The sequence below is a fragment of the Folsomia candida genome, unplaced genomic scaffold, assembly GCF_002217175.1.
Source record: "Folsomia candida strain VU population unplaced genomic scaffold, ASM221717v1 Fcan01_Sc001, whole genome shotgun sequence".
Classification (NCBI taxonomy): domain Eukaryota; kingdom Metazoa; phylum Arthropoda; class Collembola; order Entomobryomorpha; family Isotomidae; genus Folsomia; species Folsomia candida.
This window is the reverse complement of record NW_019091193.1, coordinates 11,858,460-11,872,492: the sequence shown is the minus strand read 5'-3', so window position 1 is coordinate 11,872,492 and position 14,033 is coordinate 11,858,460. Positions and strand designations below refer to the sequence as shown.

Genomic DNA, 14,033 nt, shown 5'->3' with positions numbered 1-14,033 from the left:
CCATTAAGATTGATAATTGCGTCATGATTTCTTTTCTAGTTGGGATGTGCAATGGGCACACATTTTTAATCATCAACGTACAACTATGCATGCAGCTAGAATATTTCGTACCTCTGGGTGACTCTTACCACCGACTGTCAATTTCAACTGATCCCGAACCACCTCAAGAGTGAAAGGAGAGACGGACGATGCACCAAAGAGTGTGAAAGAACGAGGGCTACATAATGCATATGCCTGGCTGTTGTAATGCAATGTAGCAATGACGACGACGTCAACAGCAAATCAATTCGATGAGTGGGAAAGTAGGGACAATAGGAAGACAGATTTTGATAAAAAAATAATAGTACGTTAATGATCAACTGCATAACATTTAGAGCTCTTCATACATAACCAGCAGCTTTTGGGTTGTTGAGGTTCTAGAAAAATATTATTTGTTAACTGCGCATCATCTTCAAAATGCACTCACGTACGCATAAAATTAAATAAAAGTTAATGGAGAGAGATATATTGTGTACAATATGAATATTATGAATATAATAAGCGTGTACCGGTAAACTTTTTGAGTATATGTAAAAACAGATCGCAGACGGCTTTACTTGTAGGTAAAAACCAATACGTAACATTGGATAAGGTATTTCAGCATGGCCCTCTTGGCTTTTATTTACGAGGCAGATAATGGAAAAGGATGGGAAATTGGGGGAAACTGTTGCAAAGGAGAAATATTTTTTGGGAAGTAAAAGTTGCTCTCGGGCTTTTCTATGATGATGGTTCCATCCAGTTTCACATCGTTGCCCATAAACTCAGGTAGGTCTCAAATTTCGCCTGCTCCGCCCCCCGATCCGATTTCTCGTTCCTATGATGTTTGCACATTAAAACCATACACAATTTTAAATTGGATGGATCCTCATTTTTCTTCCCTGTTCGTGTATTCATATTTGTGATAACTTTTAAACTTGTATGTCTCGAAAGATATACAAAAACAGTATGTACATATGTATCCATGTAGATATTTGCACTTGTTGGGATTCTTGTAGTTTGAAAGGATTGGAAATAGATGACGATAAAACTGTATCATTTCCTAATAACCTGAGCTTATGAAATTAGGCAATGTTGGGTTAGAAATTCGTACAATTTATGCGAACTTGTTGATAAATTGAACTGAGAAAAAACTGAAAGAATCACTAGGATTTAAGTCAATGTGGTTAGTTATGTAAAAGTAAATTTGAAAATATCATTTAAAAAATGAAAGATCAGAGGACATTGTGTCCTTTTGGTAAGCACACAACTTTGAATGACTATAACAGGCTCTTCGTATATGTACGTAGATGTAGCTATACACGCATACATATATTGTTTTTGTTGGAACAGGTAGTTATAATTTGCTCAGGTTTTGTGGAAATGTAAGTTTCAAACAAAGACGTTGATGTTTTCCATCCACACACCCACAAACTTTCCTTTGAGTAGTGACTGGAATTGGAAATTCCTTCAAGCCAAGCTGCAACAATGTAATATAATACGTCTGGAGTAGAAAATGTTTGAAAAAGCAGCGAACCAGCAACTTTCGAGTTAGTGAAAGAACAAAACAATGTAACTCCCTTATTCAACTATGTATACATACAACTTAGGAGACCTCAGTGTACCTACTTCGTTTTTTTATTTAGTATCAAACTCAAATGATGCATAAAACCATTCCCTCCCAATGCAGTAAATGCCTCTTGAAAACTGTTGCTTACATCAACATGCATGTATGCATACTGGTCTCCGTATTAATATGAACGAATAAACCTAGATGCCCTCCATAAATTATTGCTATTTTCATAGTTTTTAATATTTTCATACTTTTGATGTTTGTTTTCTGGAGTTGTGTGCCATGGAGCAAGAATCGTGATAAATAGTGATAGTCTCAAGTTTTCCAAGCTATTGGACACATTGATACGTTAGAGGGCTTCTTCTGTTCAAAGGTAATTACCATCAAGCGTGGTTATGCTAAAGTGTACTTGCAGAAGAAAGGTAGACACTGCTGCCAGCATTAATCATAAGGAAGACTATCCTTCTAAACTTCTCCCTTATATTAGTGCACACTTAAGGACTTGAGTCCATTTGGGAACTGTCATGTCGCCTCAGTCCTCACGAATGAACGGATTTTCATTTCATATCTTATCAACAACCTGCTTTTAACTCATCTCCGTGATAATTTGGATTTGCCTCATTACTTTTGCTCCAGATTTTGAAGGTTCTGATCATTCTTCTGGAAATTAAGGCGCAGCGACATAGCAATATGTATGAACAGCTTCAATTAAAGTGGGCCCTGTATGTTTGGTCTTCTTTAACAATTCACGGCAAAGATTTCATAATGACAAGTTGAGGTATATCTAGTCTTTAGCAAAAAAAACTTGTATAAGTTTTTAATCATATTTACAGCAGTCCATGTCGAGGTGAAATTCGACACCTTTTATTTTCATCATGCATCACCTGAGATTATGAGCAGGTGAGTGTGACGGTTTCTCTGATATTAAATGAAAATTCGTTTCTAATTAAATCTCTGTACTGGATATAAATAGATAGACTGGAAATTATCGACGTTTGATACATGTCGCCATGAGCTAAACAAGGTTGCCCATGCAGCATTTCTAGGTTTAAAAATGAAAGCAGGATGAATGGTGCGTTGCGAGAAAGTGTCTCATCACGGCCCCGAATGGTGCAAGTGTGAAAGACGACGACGAATACGGTCTGGAAAAAGAGGGTGACAATGAATTCATGGTCTCAGAGGTCTCAGAGGAGCGATCGTGTTTCTCAATTTAATTTCCAACCAAACACTCAACAAACTCCACTAACAGCCTCCTCCAGCCCTTCGCCCGAGAAACTAATCGATTTTCTCTCCTTTCTCCATGCACGTCAACCAACCAAGGCTATGCAGCAATACATATTTCTAAGAGTCGAAGGAAAATTTAGCATTTAGAATTACTATTTTAAAATAGGATTAAGCTCCTTTGTGAAAACAAATTGACATTGTGTAAAGGAATGACGCAAGCCTAAAAAATATACAAGATTTGTTGACCCACTATACTCACAAATAATTGACTAGAGAAATCTAGTCAATGTCTAATTCTACAACAATGTCTTAAAATAAAATGCAATTACGGAATTTTTTAAGACGATGAGCCTTCTTGGCGATGAGCTTGCAACTGCAATATCACAATTATGAGTGAAATTCAATAGACATGCCCAATTTATATTTCTTCCTAATAGATTCTATCGCTTACTCACAATCCAAGCTAATATAAAAATAGGTCACTAAATACATGGTAGCGTTCAAATCAAACCCAAACTTAGATCATTTACATAATAGAAATAGACAATGGTTTTTGTCATTTATCCTAAGTCTACGAATTCGAAGCCCATGAATTTGTAATGTGCATAAAAATGCTGCTTATATAATCGAGTATTTTACCTTTTCTTATGTGATGCAGAGTAATTTGATTTTTTAAGGATTTACCTACATATGTACATTGTTATTTTAATACAGGTTCAATTTGTCAAGCTTCACAATGACGTCTATGAAATTGTATCCAACAATTCCATACTTATGTATGGTATCTTAAGAAATGGATAATTTTATTATTTGTCTATAAGCAGAATACCGTAAAGCACCCTGTTGAATCATAACAAGGTATTTATTTATTTAGCAATCGGTAATCCCAATTTTATGAGCTGATTTCCCTACAATGACATTATTATTTTTGGTAGAGGGGGGAGGACGACATCAGAAAAAATGAGCAGATGGACCAAGTCATCCATTGTCACTCTACTTTTTTAAATTGTTATGCAAGCCGTCACAAAGTTTTCAGTCAACTCGTTATTAATCTTCATGTCTTTCTCAGTTGGCAATGTTTCGTCGTCTTCAACACTTCAACACATCCATCAATCTTCCAACAAACCACGACGTCTTTACTGCTTGCTTACTTGCTGAAAACCATTGTAGACCAAGTTTGAAACTATTCAATGCAACATTTGACGAAAATGTGGAAATGCTTCTCATTTCATAATAACTTATGGGAGACGAATAGGACACATCCCTATTTTCCTGCCATCTGTCTGTTAGTTTATTAAACGGAAATCTGATCTTTGTTCCATTAAAGCTCAATGAAATCTATCCCCCACAGCCAAATATTATCAAAATATTGTTGTAAATATATGATCAAAAGCAACTTTGCGATTTTAGGAGAAAATATTAATAACTTTTATTTAGACTCTATGTTCTTTCAACGTTTTTTTTTGTATTTGAAGAAAATAGTATGTTCCTATAACCAACCACGACATGGAGAAGCAATTTTTAGATTATTGTACATAAACATTATTAAAACATCAGTTGGACATGGGAAATTATGCATTACAGACTAATTGCCAGATACAACACAAACCAGGTGATGTAGAAGGACACTTGTTGTGACCACCAGGGCCTTACGGCGCCCCCATCGTTGCACAGCCCACGCTTGCAGATGCAAATCTGTCGCTCGCGATTAGAAGCGTCACAGTTTTCCGTCAGCATGAAGTTGACTTCGGGGAGCAAATCGGTGCAAGAGCGCTGGATCCTCCTCCTCGTTCCTTCACAATTCATAACAATAAAATATATAGGACCTTTGCAACGAATTGGACGTTTCTTAATTAAATAATCAGCACAAGATTCATCCAAGTACTGACATTATGTGAATGACTTAATGAATACCATTTCCTGATGGATGCACAATTTTTATGCAGCAACCTTTACACACAGAGGAAAAACACATGTATATTACGTGTATAAATGTAATATGTACATATATTCATATCTTATATTACCTTCGCATTGAGTCAAATATACGTTTGCTGACCCATAATAATGAGAATATTGAAATGGGTTCCCACAATGAGAATCTTGCGAACTGTCGCAGTGATAACAGAGTTGTCCCTCCGTAGATTCTGAAGTTAAGAAGATATACATTTTCAAACGTGGCTCTGGCTTAAATTAAGAAATTCAAACGTCTTACCCATGCAATCCGTAATATTTAAACCACGTGCGCCTGTGAATAGCACCCCAATAACAAAGACAATTGCCTTTCTTCTTGAACAGAAATTTGAAGCCTGTTGACGGCCCGGTATGAAATGTGGCATAGTAAATAACAGATTCTACTAATTTTATTCTTGGTTTCGAAACTAAAAGTGTTATTATTTAGTTGATACTCTATTTTTCTGCAATAATGAACACAATGTGGAACTTCAATTCTTCTCCTCAGTTTGCTGTGATGGTACTGCTTCTGGCGAGTATTAGCATCAGTGCAATAATAATGAACATATTCGTCAGTCACGTATGTACACTCTGGACATAATTGGCTTTACTGGTTACCGTCTATGTCAACAAAAGTACACATGATTTAGCCACTAAAAACGTGATTAAACAAGACATTCGACCGATATCCTTGCTATTATACTAGCATAGGATATTATAGCTTTTATACCAGCAAACCTTTTCTTTGCTCGCCTAACCATTAACGATGGTTTATAATACTTATATGTTGCCTTCCCAAGCTGAAAAGTTCTATAGTTTAAGTTCAAGACTTGAAATAAAACATTTCATGTGTCTTACAGTAATCATAACATGCAGGTACGTACATATGTAGGTAGGTCGAAATATGAATGCATCAAATTCTAAATCCTTCTCAAGTTTTTCAGTACACATGTTATATGACTTTAACCACGCACATGGCTGAACCACAAACTTTAATCATAAATGGTTTTATCCATTCTTCCAGGACCAATTGCGATAATCATGAGAACTTTTTGCACATAATAAAATGGATGTTCATTTATGATCTATGTACGTATGCCCACATGTCGAATGAGTAGAATGGTCATAAAGAATATTGTTTAGGAAATTAACTCATTTTCTCGCATGCACATCAATATTAAAACGCAATGACTAATTCGTATAATTTGTGTTTATTGTTAGAATGAGAAATTGCTTATTATTTAACAACAAAATTAATGCAGTAATGTCTATATGTACCATATTTTTTATTAGCTTATAAAAAAGTAATAACTTGAATGATGAGAAATGATTATCACATTATTAAGTGTGCATTGAATGTGCAATAATTTAATACCAATGTTATTATGTCGAACATTCTGTGTTTATAATCTTATTGGATACCAACAAGTTGTTCGCTTTTTTCCCACAATGCTGTGGCCAAATGATCTGTCAACAAAGGTTCGATCGACGAAAACTGTCGCCCAAAGCGATACATCTTTCCAGAGCTGATTGACAATTCCTTTGCCAAGGCGCAAAATAATATGATATCGCCAGCCTGAAAATGAAATAGTGAAACTTGAAAATATGTATGTGCCACACAATGAGTTTGTCGAAATTAATCCAGCGTACCTTGTTTACAGGCAGAAAGAATGTGTATTTTCCTAATCCCATTGAAATCTTTCCGGTAGTGGAATAATGTTGAAAAATATTGCTCCTTGCGAGGCCAGGACAAACAGAATACGTTTTCACCCGAGTGCCATTTAGCCTTTTGCCCAGTTCCTTGGAAAATAAAGCGTTGGCAAGTTTTGAGTTATTGTACGGCATTGTGTTGCCCAACCCAAGTCCAGAATTTTCGAGCATCAAATTATCAATGTTTAAGTTGGACATCACCGCGGCCGTACTGGACACTGTTATTATCCTGCGAAAAAATAATTGTCAATGATACTAGTTAGAAATCGTATGAGAAAACTGAATCGGTGGTAATAATTTTACCTTCCGCTTGAAGCCTTCTTAATATTATCCAGCAGCAAGTTTGTAAGTAAGAAATGGCCTACAAAAATATCAATGAATGCAAAAATATTATTTATGTAATGCATCCAACGATAAAGATGGATGAATCAGTACCAAGATGATTTGTCCCAAGATGAAGTTCGAAACCATCTTTAGTGAACCTACGCTCTGCACAATCGAGGGATATTCCAGCATTGTTAATTAAAATGTCAATTGTAGGGTATTTCGATTTTAGTGATGCCGCACACTTCCGAATGGAAGAAACATCAGACAAATCCAACTCGGACAACTCCTACCGCAAGAAAAAAAATCAATTTTATTACAATTACATTTGTGTAGGGAGTACTTGTATGTACATGGTTTCATAAAGTCCGGTCGTATAGGGTTTTAAAAACTTACAACGGTCGTTGATCCGCTATTTCTTTTAATTTCCTCTAAAGCCTTCTGTCCTTCGACCATATTGCGACATGCTGAATGCATATGTATGATAATCAAACATTCGTATGCAGTAAAATATGAACACAATTATGAAACATGGTATAAAATATGAATCATACCCATTACAACTGTGGCCCCCCGCTTGGCCATTTCGTCCGCGACATATTTGCCCAATCTGAACAAGTAATTCAATTCATACATAGGTTAACCCAGCAGATGGAAAATACACGAGTGTACCCTCGGTTCTAAATATTCCAAAATGTACATATGTATGTACGTGGATCTTGGTGCTTGGGTCAGTAGAGGTCAATTGTACAAAAAAATCTGAGTATGCATGTGTATGTATGTATGTTTGTACATTTTGGAATATTCGGAACCGAAACACCACCCGCCCGCACAAACGGGTATAATTAAATCTGAACTAATTATAAGTCAATTGTTGCAGGTATGATTAACTCTTACCCCGAATTAGCTCCTGTGATTACAACAACTTTTCCTTGTACAGATTCTTCCGTTCTCGGAGACGGACCCTGAAACAAACGGAGGACTTGTAGCACAAACCATTCTACGAGAAAGTAAAAAAGCTGGAAGGGAGATGCGTGAAGAGCCATTTTATTTTATATGAAGACGTTTTATTTTAGATTTATTTTATTGTCTAAATCGTCTAGGAAGAACTACGTTCGTGTTTAATCTCTTTTCTTGACTACTTTCAGGTAGATCTTCAGCTGAAGTCAAAATCATCTTCAAGGTTAGATCATATATGATGCATGCATGTTGTGCGATTGCTGTGGGTAGTTGCCTAAAATCTTCTGAACCATGCAGCATCTTTTTCAACTGAATCATGAAAGGTATTTAATGTGGCTGGGAAGCACCCAAGGCCGCCACAGCAGAATTCAGATATTTTATATGACAAAAATATTATCTCGTTAATTTCAATTAAGCCAGACTGAAACTATTACGAATGCCAGAATTAAATAGGCATGTAAATAAAATGCTACATTTTGATGCTTTTTCTGATTTATGTAGGAGCATAGAGTTTGTAGAATGCAAAGGTATTTAATTGGGAATCCTAAGCTGTATTCATACTCTCTACCCCACTAATAAATGTCAAAAAACATTACGAATGGAATATCTGTAAAACAGTTAATATAACTTTTTTGCGTCACTTATGTATGCATGCGATTGTCGCAATATGCATTTTATGTATCTACGTACGCATGTATGCACGTTGTATGCTCTTGAGTAAATACAGATCCATAATTTTATCTACCTGAGTCTTATATTTCAATTACCCATATGCACATTTAGCGCAACTGTTTAGTGCCTGCATAATTCAGTCTGTTTCCTTTTATTATGGTACTACATAGTCTCATGCTCTGATCACTGTACTGCCATTAACCTTTTGGTGCTGTAATGAGAGCACTAAAGTTTTTCAAAAACGTAATCCGAAAAGTAATCCGAAATTGTAGTCTCGCTTAGAAGTGAGAAATGGTTTATCTACAAGGAATCGTTTACAATTACTTGTTTGGAGCAATATGTTTGTTATTCAACTTTTTTTATGGGGGTTTTTGTTGTGAACAACTATCTTCTATTTCCTGGATTCCTGGAGAATTTGACCGAGTTACAAAAGTTGTGAATAATGCTTGGAAACATTGTCGTGTTCAAATAACGGAAGAGTGCAGTAAAAAGTAACTTCATTTATGTAGATACTACAAATATGCAATACCAATTTTGTATGGCATGTTTCAGTTCATTGAGATTACCTGGTATTTTTTTTATATTCACTTTAGCATTGGATATAACCAGTTTTGTGCTGAACAGTTTTGTGAATTTAATTATGAAGGTATATTTTTTGCATATGAATTTGTTAATAAATCTTTACAATATGAATTGATCCATGAAGAAGGTTATTTTTATGCAGAATTGGAATCTCTGAAACCCCAAAAACAATGCCAACCTGTAAGGCATTCATTGAATAGATTGTGTAAATTGTAAGCAATACAACAAAATTCTACTATTTTAGAAACAATCAAAATTTTAAATTTTATTGCAGATTATTTATAGAAAGGTGCTCATCAAGTATATCGAGTAATGCAAGAGGGATAAGAGCACTTATACATAAATCAGTCCTATTTTCATTAGCCATCATCAACATTCCACTCATAATTATTTAGAACCTGTAAGATATTTATATAGGTCTATTTATGTGCAGTACAAACATTATTCTATTTGTCCAGTCCATATTGTAATCAAATTTTCATTTATGAACCTGACCAATTCCCCAATTTTATTTTTATCTCATCTCTCATAAAGAAGGAATCAGTTAGGTTCTGAAAGCTAGAAGAGTTTATTTGAAAATCGCATCCCGTCACTCCATTCAAAACCATGTTAATTCGGTAATACGAGAACATACTATACTGCTGGTTCATCAGTCATGTAATATTTAACAGCTTTGTCACTTGCTATCCACAGTGTTCTTGCAGCCTCAGTCTTTATTTTCCGATTTCCAGGCTGATAAAGTTTTTCGAATCGATAAAACTTTCCCGTTTCATCTTCACATCGTCTGGAGAGCACACAATATAAAATAGAGTCGGCTGCCTGTGTGTTGAGATTTTTACATATTAAATTGCTAGTCTCAATTATTAATCTTGTACAACAAGTCATGGACATACCCTCGCTGGTGACAAACCAATGATTGTCCACCATAATTTAGCCATCATTATAGCTCCTCTTGTGGTCGCAAAGACCTGTGCGTCACAGATGCCCGAACACACGGAATAAGTAGTGACTCCTTGTCCTCTCAATCGCCTTCCCAGATCGTTGGCAAATAAGCAATTTGCCATTTTGGAATTATTATACGACAAATTAGTTGCATAGCTCGTGGAAGTTTTTAAAGGGCTCGAGTATTTTTGCAGAATAATGTCGTCTGCATTGAGGTTTGAAAATAGCATCGTTGAGGAGGAGGTGACAACTACTCTGTGATTGTATACATACATGATTGCATATTTATAAATGCCAATATTACAACATAATACGTGATTAAAAATGATAAAGCACCTGCTCGGAGTTGCCACCTGAAGATTCGGAAGCAGCAGATTTGTCAACAGAAAATGCCCCAAGTGATTTATGCACATGTGTTTTTCATATCCTTGTTGGCATGTTTCTAGATCGAGAGTCTGGTTACAAATTTCAGCGTTATTGATCAAAATGTGAATCTGTGGAAATTGTTTAGCCACTTGGTCTGCAAACTGTCGAACTGAACTAAAGCTCTCCAGATCGAGTTGCACAAGGAACTATAATTAATTATATATTAGTAAACATGAAATAAAAGTTGACAGGGAATATTCTGCATAATGTGTTTGTTTGTACAACTTTCCGAGACTTTGTTTCGTACATGATGTCCTCTTGTGCCTCCTTTCCTTTTGTCATATTCCTACTATTACATCCTGTAATAGTATAAGTAATAGATTTGCATTTTTTTAGTGTTGAGTGCTCAACATTACATGACAAGAATAATATTAGTCTCACCCAATATTACTGTTGCTCCTCGATCGGCCAATTTCATGGAGAGGGATTTGCCAATTCTCGAATTTCCATCGGTGACCACAATTACTTTACCTCTGACATCTTCCTCGTCTCTGTCCTCGCTACTGCCTCCCCACAACTTGTACCAAATTGCTTCAAAGGAAAACTCTAAGAAGTACCAAACTAACCTTAGCGTATGCAAAATTGTCATTTCTGTTAAAATTTTACGATATCCTTAATTTATGAGTCGCAACTACTTGATAGTTAATAATCAATGTTGGAATATTATTAATAAGTGACGTGAAAACATCTGACAATGATCGAGTCCAATTTCTATCTCGTCTAAAGAATCTGGTTTTCTAACTATCTATCTACATATATGTGAATGCAAGGGACACTCATGCCGGTTTTGGTTTCATGAGGGTGTTTACGTATGTAAAGTGAATTCATAAGAAATAAATAAGAATGCATGTGCCATGTATGCACTCGCAGGGAATGTTGCTTTGTTGATGTCAAACCTATTAATGTACAGAAATATGTACGCCTACAAAAAAACACACGATGAAGGTATGTGTAGGAATCATTAAATTGTTTTTATAATTTATTTCAGAAATGTCAATGTTTAAATACAATTTCGAATTAAACAATCATGCGCCAAGTCCCATCAATTCGTTGAAGCCGTTTGGCGTTCGATGATTTGTATTATTAGTTTTAGTGTTTTTAGACTTTCTTGGTGAATCCATCTGCTCTTCGCTATCAGATTTTTGTGGGGAGTTGTCAAATTGTTCATCTTCTTGACTGCTGTAGTCATCTTCAAAGTCGGGTTGTTCTTGTGGCCTTTGATGATGTTGTCCACGTTGACCTTTCCCGTTTTTGGGGTTGGAATTGTTGTAAAGGTCATAATTGTCGTCATCATTATTAGGAACGTCGTCTCTTGGATTATCATCATAATTGTTTTCCCCTCGATCAGACGAATTTGGTTTACGTCCTACATCGTTATAGTCAAAATTTGAGTCGTAGTCATTGTTCGGCGGTGGACCGTCTTCGGGATGCGCCGCATCGTTTCTTGTATCCTTATCATAGTTCATATCGTGATGGCTTCCATCTCGTGGTCCGTCCAAGTTATGATAATTTTGCTCTCCACGGTCTCCGCCGCCAAACCCTGGCCTTTTGTTGTTATTTCTGCTATTCCAATTAGTAGACGAGCCGCCAGGTGGAGAGTTGAAGCGATTCCTGTAGTTTCCATGCTCATTCCCGTCATTATCATAATTATGCCTGCTAGGAGTTTCCCGATCCCGATCAAAATCTGGTCTTCCATGAGAATGATGTGGGGGACGACCTCGCTGACCTTCATTATGTTGTTGAAGACGTCCTCTATTCGGATGCTCGTAGGAGAATTCATATCCGCCTTGCTCTTCAGAGTTTTTTTGTGGACCATCAAATCCATAATTTCTTCTACCGTCTCCACCACCGCCACTTTCTCCACGAGAAAAATCTGGTCTGTTTTTACCAAACTGACCATAATTATTTTCATCGTCTTGGAATTCGTCGTTGAAATTTCTATTGTCATCATTTTCTCCGTCATGATGTGACGAACCCTTGTAAGAGCTAGAGCTAGCTTGTTGTTGTAGATTTGCTAATGGAAATCCATTCGAGTTGATTAAGTTGGCCAGATCTATGATATTGTAGAATCCAGCATCTCCTTGTACTCGGTCATACCCAGGAGGTGGCCCATCTGTGTGACCACGCCGTTCATTTGGACGACGCTCTTTGTCGTTTTCGGGTATTTGTTTTGGAGGAGAATTTTGCAAAGGCGGCTTGATTGGAGATTCTGGTTTCGCTGGAGGTGATGGTGGAGGTAGACGGTCATTTTCGTGATGATGGTAATTATCTCTAGTGGGATAAGTTGGAGGTGGTGCAGGAGGAAAATCTCCATTATTGTTGGATGGATGACCTCCATAGTACGAATTATGAGGTCTTAAGGGGCCCCCCATTCCACCCATACTTCCATGCTCAATTTCGCCACGGTTGTAATTAAAATCTGCTGGATTTCCTCTGAAACTCATTGGTTGCCCATACGCAAAGTCGCCAGTAGCAGAACTGGTGGCGTCAGATTGAAACTGACCAAGTCCATTAAAATCTAATGGTTTAGCGAAATCCTTTGTAATCATTTCAGGGAGGTATAAATGGTCCAAACTGTTGGGCGTTCCGGAAGTTGGAAGGACTCCTTGATGATGTAAATCAAAGTTGCTGACCAGACCTCCAATTCCCATGTCAAAGCTTCTTGGAGCATATCTCAGAGATACTCCGTCATCAGCACCAGCCTTCCCTTCTACTTTTTTGACAATTATCACTTGCTTTTCTCCGAGTTTGTTACTGAACCATGGTCGTTTCACTCCGACTAAAAATTTCTCTTTGAGAAACATTTTCGGACTAAGGTGACGAGTAACTTTTGGCGTAGAATGTAGTTCTGATAATTGATTTTCAAGCCCAAGAGCAGTCGAATTCACTGAATTTAATATTTTATCTGTTGTTGTGTTTTCCTCAGTTCCGTTCTTGTGCATAGCTTCGACAGTGATACAAAAAAGTATGGACATTGTTGCAATACCAGTTAGCCCGACCATTTTTACTACATATGTGTACTGCGTAGTCCAGATGAAATTTCAAAATTTTAAAACTGTTCACTATAAGGCCTTCTTAAAGAAACTCCCATTTCAAGGTTCTTTTCGAAACTAAATAAAATTGAAGGAAGTAAAATCTTTTAAGCAGTTTTGTTTGTCCCCTTTTCATCCTTTTCATGACCATATAAATAAACGGAAATGGAGCAGTGAGCAGTGTGCTTTCCCTTTTTCACATAAAACAATTATTTCAAGAATACAGTACAAAAAAAGAGTTTTTCGATAACGCCTACTCGAGTAAATGTATTATGTACAAAATACTGGCTGCATGCATGAACACGACGCATTGTTCTCCAAATGAATGGACAAACTTTATCTGTTTTGTCGTGAGAAAGTCACAGGGGGCACCTACGCTTGTTCGTTGATGCGAAAAAATAGTCGTATCGATTGTCCTTAATACGCATATCGTGCCTTACTTTAGGTACGTATATATATATACGTACCTATATATATACGTACATGTATACATGTATAGATTTGCATTTCTTATAAAGGTGACACGTAACTAATTTGAAACTGCAGATTTATCTACGCCATACTGTACATAGTAGTTCATGCGTGCACTTTTAAAATAAATTAATGGATTACAAAAATTT

The 14,033-nt window shown here is 36.5% G+C and overlaps 4 protein-coding genes across 5 annotated transcripts; 1 reads left to right on the top strand and 3 right to left on the bottom strand.

Annotated features, from left to right (window-relative positions):
* Positions 1–4,216: 4,216 nt before the first annotated feature.
* LOC110863630 (protein quiver) lies at positions 4,217–5,372 on the bottom strand. Its single transcript, XM_022112979.2, has 4 exons — positions 5,028–5,372; positions 4,840–4,959; positions 4,727–4,762; positions 4,217–4,605 (listed from the first exon to the last, which is right to left on the bottom strand). The coding sequence occupies exons 1-4, from the start codon at positions 5,149–5,151 to the stop codon at positions 4,391–4,393; spliced, it is 495 nt and encodes a 164-aa protein (XP_021968671.1). The 5' UTR covers positions 5,152–5,372; the 3' UTR covers positions 4,217–4,390.
* A 588-nt stretch (positions 5,373–5,960) lies between these two features.
* On the bottom strand, positions 5,961–7,978 carry LOC110863210 (retinol dehydrogenase 12). The gene is made up of 7 exons (XM_022112466.2): positions 7,697–7,978; positions 7,354–7,409; positions 7,196–7,266; positions 6,911–7,088; positions 6,779–6,836; positions 6,416–6,704; positions 5,961–6,341 (listed from the first exon to the last, which is right to left on the bottom strand). Exons 1-7 carry the CDS (start codon positions 7,843–7,845, stop codon positions 6,177–6,179), a joined length of 966 nt encoding a protein of 321 aa, XP_021968158.1. The 5' UTR covers positions 7,846–7,978; the 3' UTR covers positions 5,961–6,176.
* Positions 7,979–8,109: 131 nt separating this feature from the next.
* On the top strand, positions 8,110–9,473 carry LOC110863211. Of its 2 annotated transcripts, none has more exons than XM_035854521.1 (4): positions 8,110–8,922; positions 9,025–9,077; positions 9,156–9,193; positions 9,288–9,473. In XM_035854521.1, exons 1-4 carry the CDS (start codon positions 8,723–8,725, stop codon positions 9,324–9,326), a joined length of 330 nt encoding a protein of 109 aa, XP_035710414.1. In that variant the 5' UTR covers positions 8,110–8,722; the 3' UTR covers positions 9,327–9,473. The 2 variants fall into 2 exon arrangements, with proteins under 2 accessions (XP_035710414.1, XP_035710410.1); XM_035854517.1 differs by having other exon boundaries at positions 8,368–8,922; positions 9,156–9,225.
* LOC110863209 (retinol dehydrogenase 12) lies at positions 9,244–11,104 on the bottom strand. The gene is made up of 5 exons (XM_022112465.2): positions 10,763–11,104; positions 10,604–10,680; positions 10,292–10,527; positions 9,907–10,210; positions 9,244–9,832 (listed from the first exon to the last, which is right to left on the bottom strand). Exons 1-5 carry the CDS (start codon positions 10,968–10,970, stop codon positions 9,647–9,649), a joined length of 1,011 nt encoding a protein of 336 aa, XP_021968157.1. The 5' UTR covers positions 10,971–11,104; the 3' UTR covers positions 9,244–9,646.
* Positions 11,105–14,033: the final 2,929 nt, after the last annotated feature.

What these genes read in the sequence shown, in the direction of transcription:
- LOC110863210 (XM_022112466.2), bottom strand. Translation starts at nt 7,845, where the DNA reads ATGGCTCTTCACGCATCTCCCTTCCAGCTTTTTTACTTTCTCGTAGAA. An exon ending in ATCACAGGAGCTAATTCGGG is followed by an intron (nt 7,410 to 7,696) that starts GTAAGAGTTAAT and finishes TTACTTGTTCAG; the next exon opens with ATTGGGCAAATATGTCGCGG. An exon ending in GGGGGCCACAGTTGTAATGG is followed by an intron (nt 7,267 to 7,353) that starts GTATGATTCATA and finishes ATATGCATTCAG; the next exon opens with CATGTCGCAATATGGTCGAA.
- LOC110863209 (XM_022112465.2), bottom strand. Translation starts at nt 10,970, where the DNA reads ATGACAATTTTGCATACGCTAAGGTTAGTTTGGTACTTCTTAGAGTTT. An exon ending in CAGGTGGCAACTCCGAGCAG is followed by an intron (nt 10,211 to 10,291) that starts GTGCTTTATCAT and finishes ATACAATCACAG; the next exon opens with AGTAGTTGTCACCTCCTCCT. An exon ending in TTGGTTTGTCACCAGCGAGG is followed by an intron (nt 9,833 to 9,906) that starts GTATGTCCATGA and finishes CTCAACACACAG; the next exon opens with GCAGCCGACTCTATTTTATA.
- LOC110863630 (XM_022112979.2), bottom strand. Translation starts at nt 5,151, where the DNA reads ATGCCACATTTCATACCGGGCCGTCAACAGGCTTCAAATTTCTGTTCA. An exon ending in AAATATTACGGATTGCATGG is followed by an intron (nt 4,960 to 5,027) that starts GTAAGACGTTTG and finishes TCTTAACTTCAG; the next exon opens with AATCTACGGAGGGACAACTC. An exon ending in TGTGCATCCATCAGGAAATG is followed by an intron (nt 4,606 to 4,726) that starts GTATTCATTAAG and finishes TGAATTGTGAAG; the next exon opens with GAACGAGGAGGAGGATCCAG.
- LOC110863211 (XM_035854517.1), top strand. Translation starts at nt 8,723, where the DNA reads ATGGTTTATCTACAAGGAATCGTTTACAATTACTTGTTTGGAGCAATA. An exon ending in ACGGAAGAGTGCAGTAAAAA is followed by an intron (nt 8,923 to 9,024) that starts GTAACTTCATTT and finishes TATTCACTTTAG; the next exon opens with CATTGGATATAACCAGTTTT. An exon ending in TTGTGAATTTAATTATGAAG is followed by an intron (nt 9,078 to 9,155) that starts GTATATTTTTTG and finishes ATTTTTATGCAG; the next exon opens with AATTGGAATCTCTGAAACCC.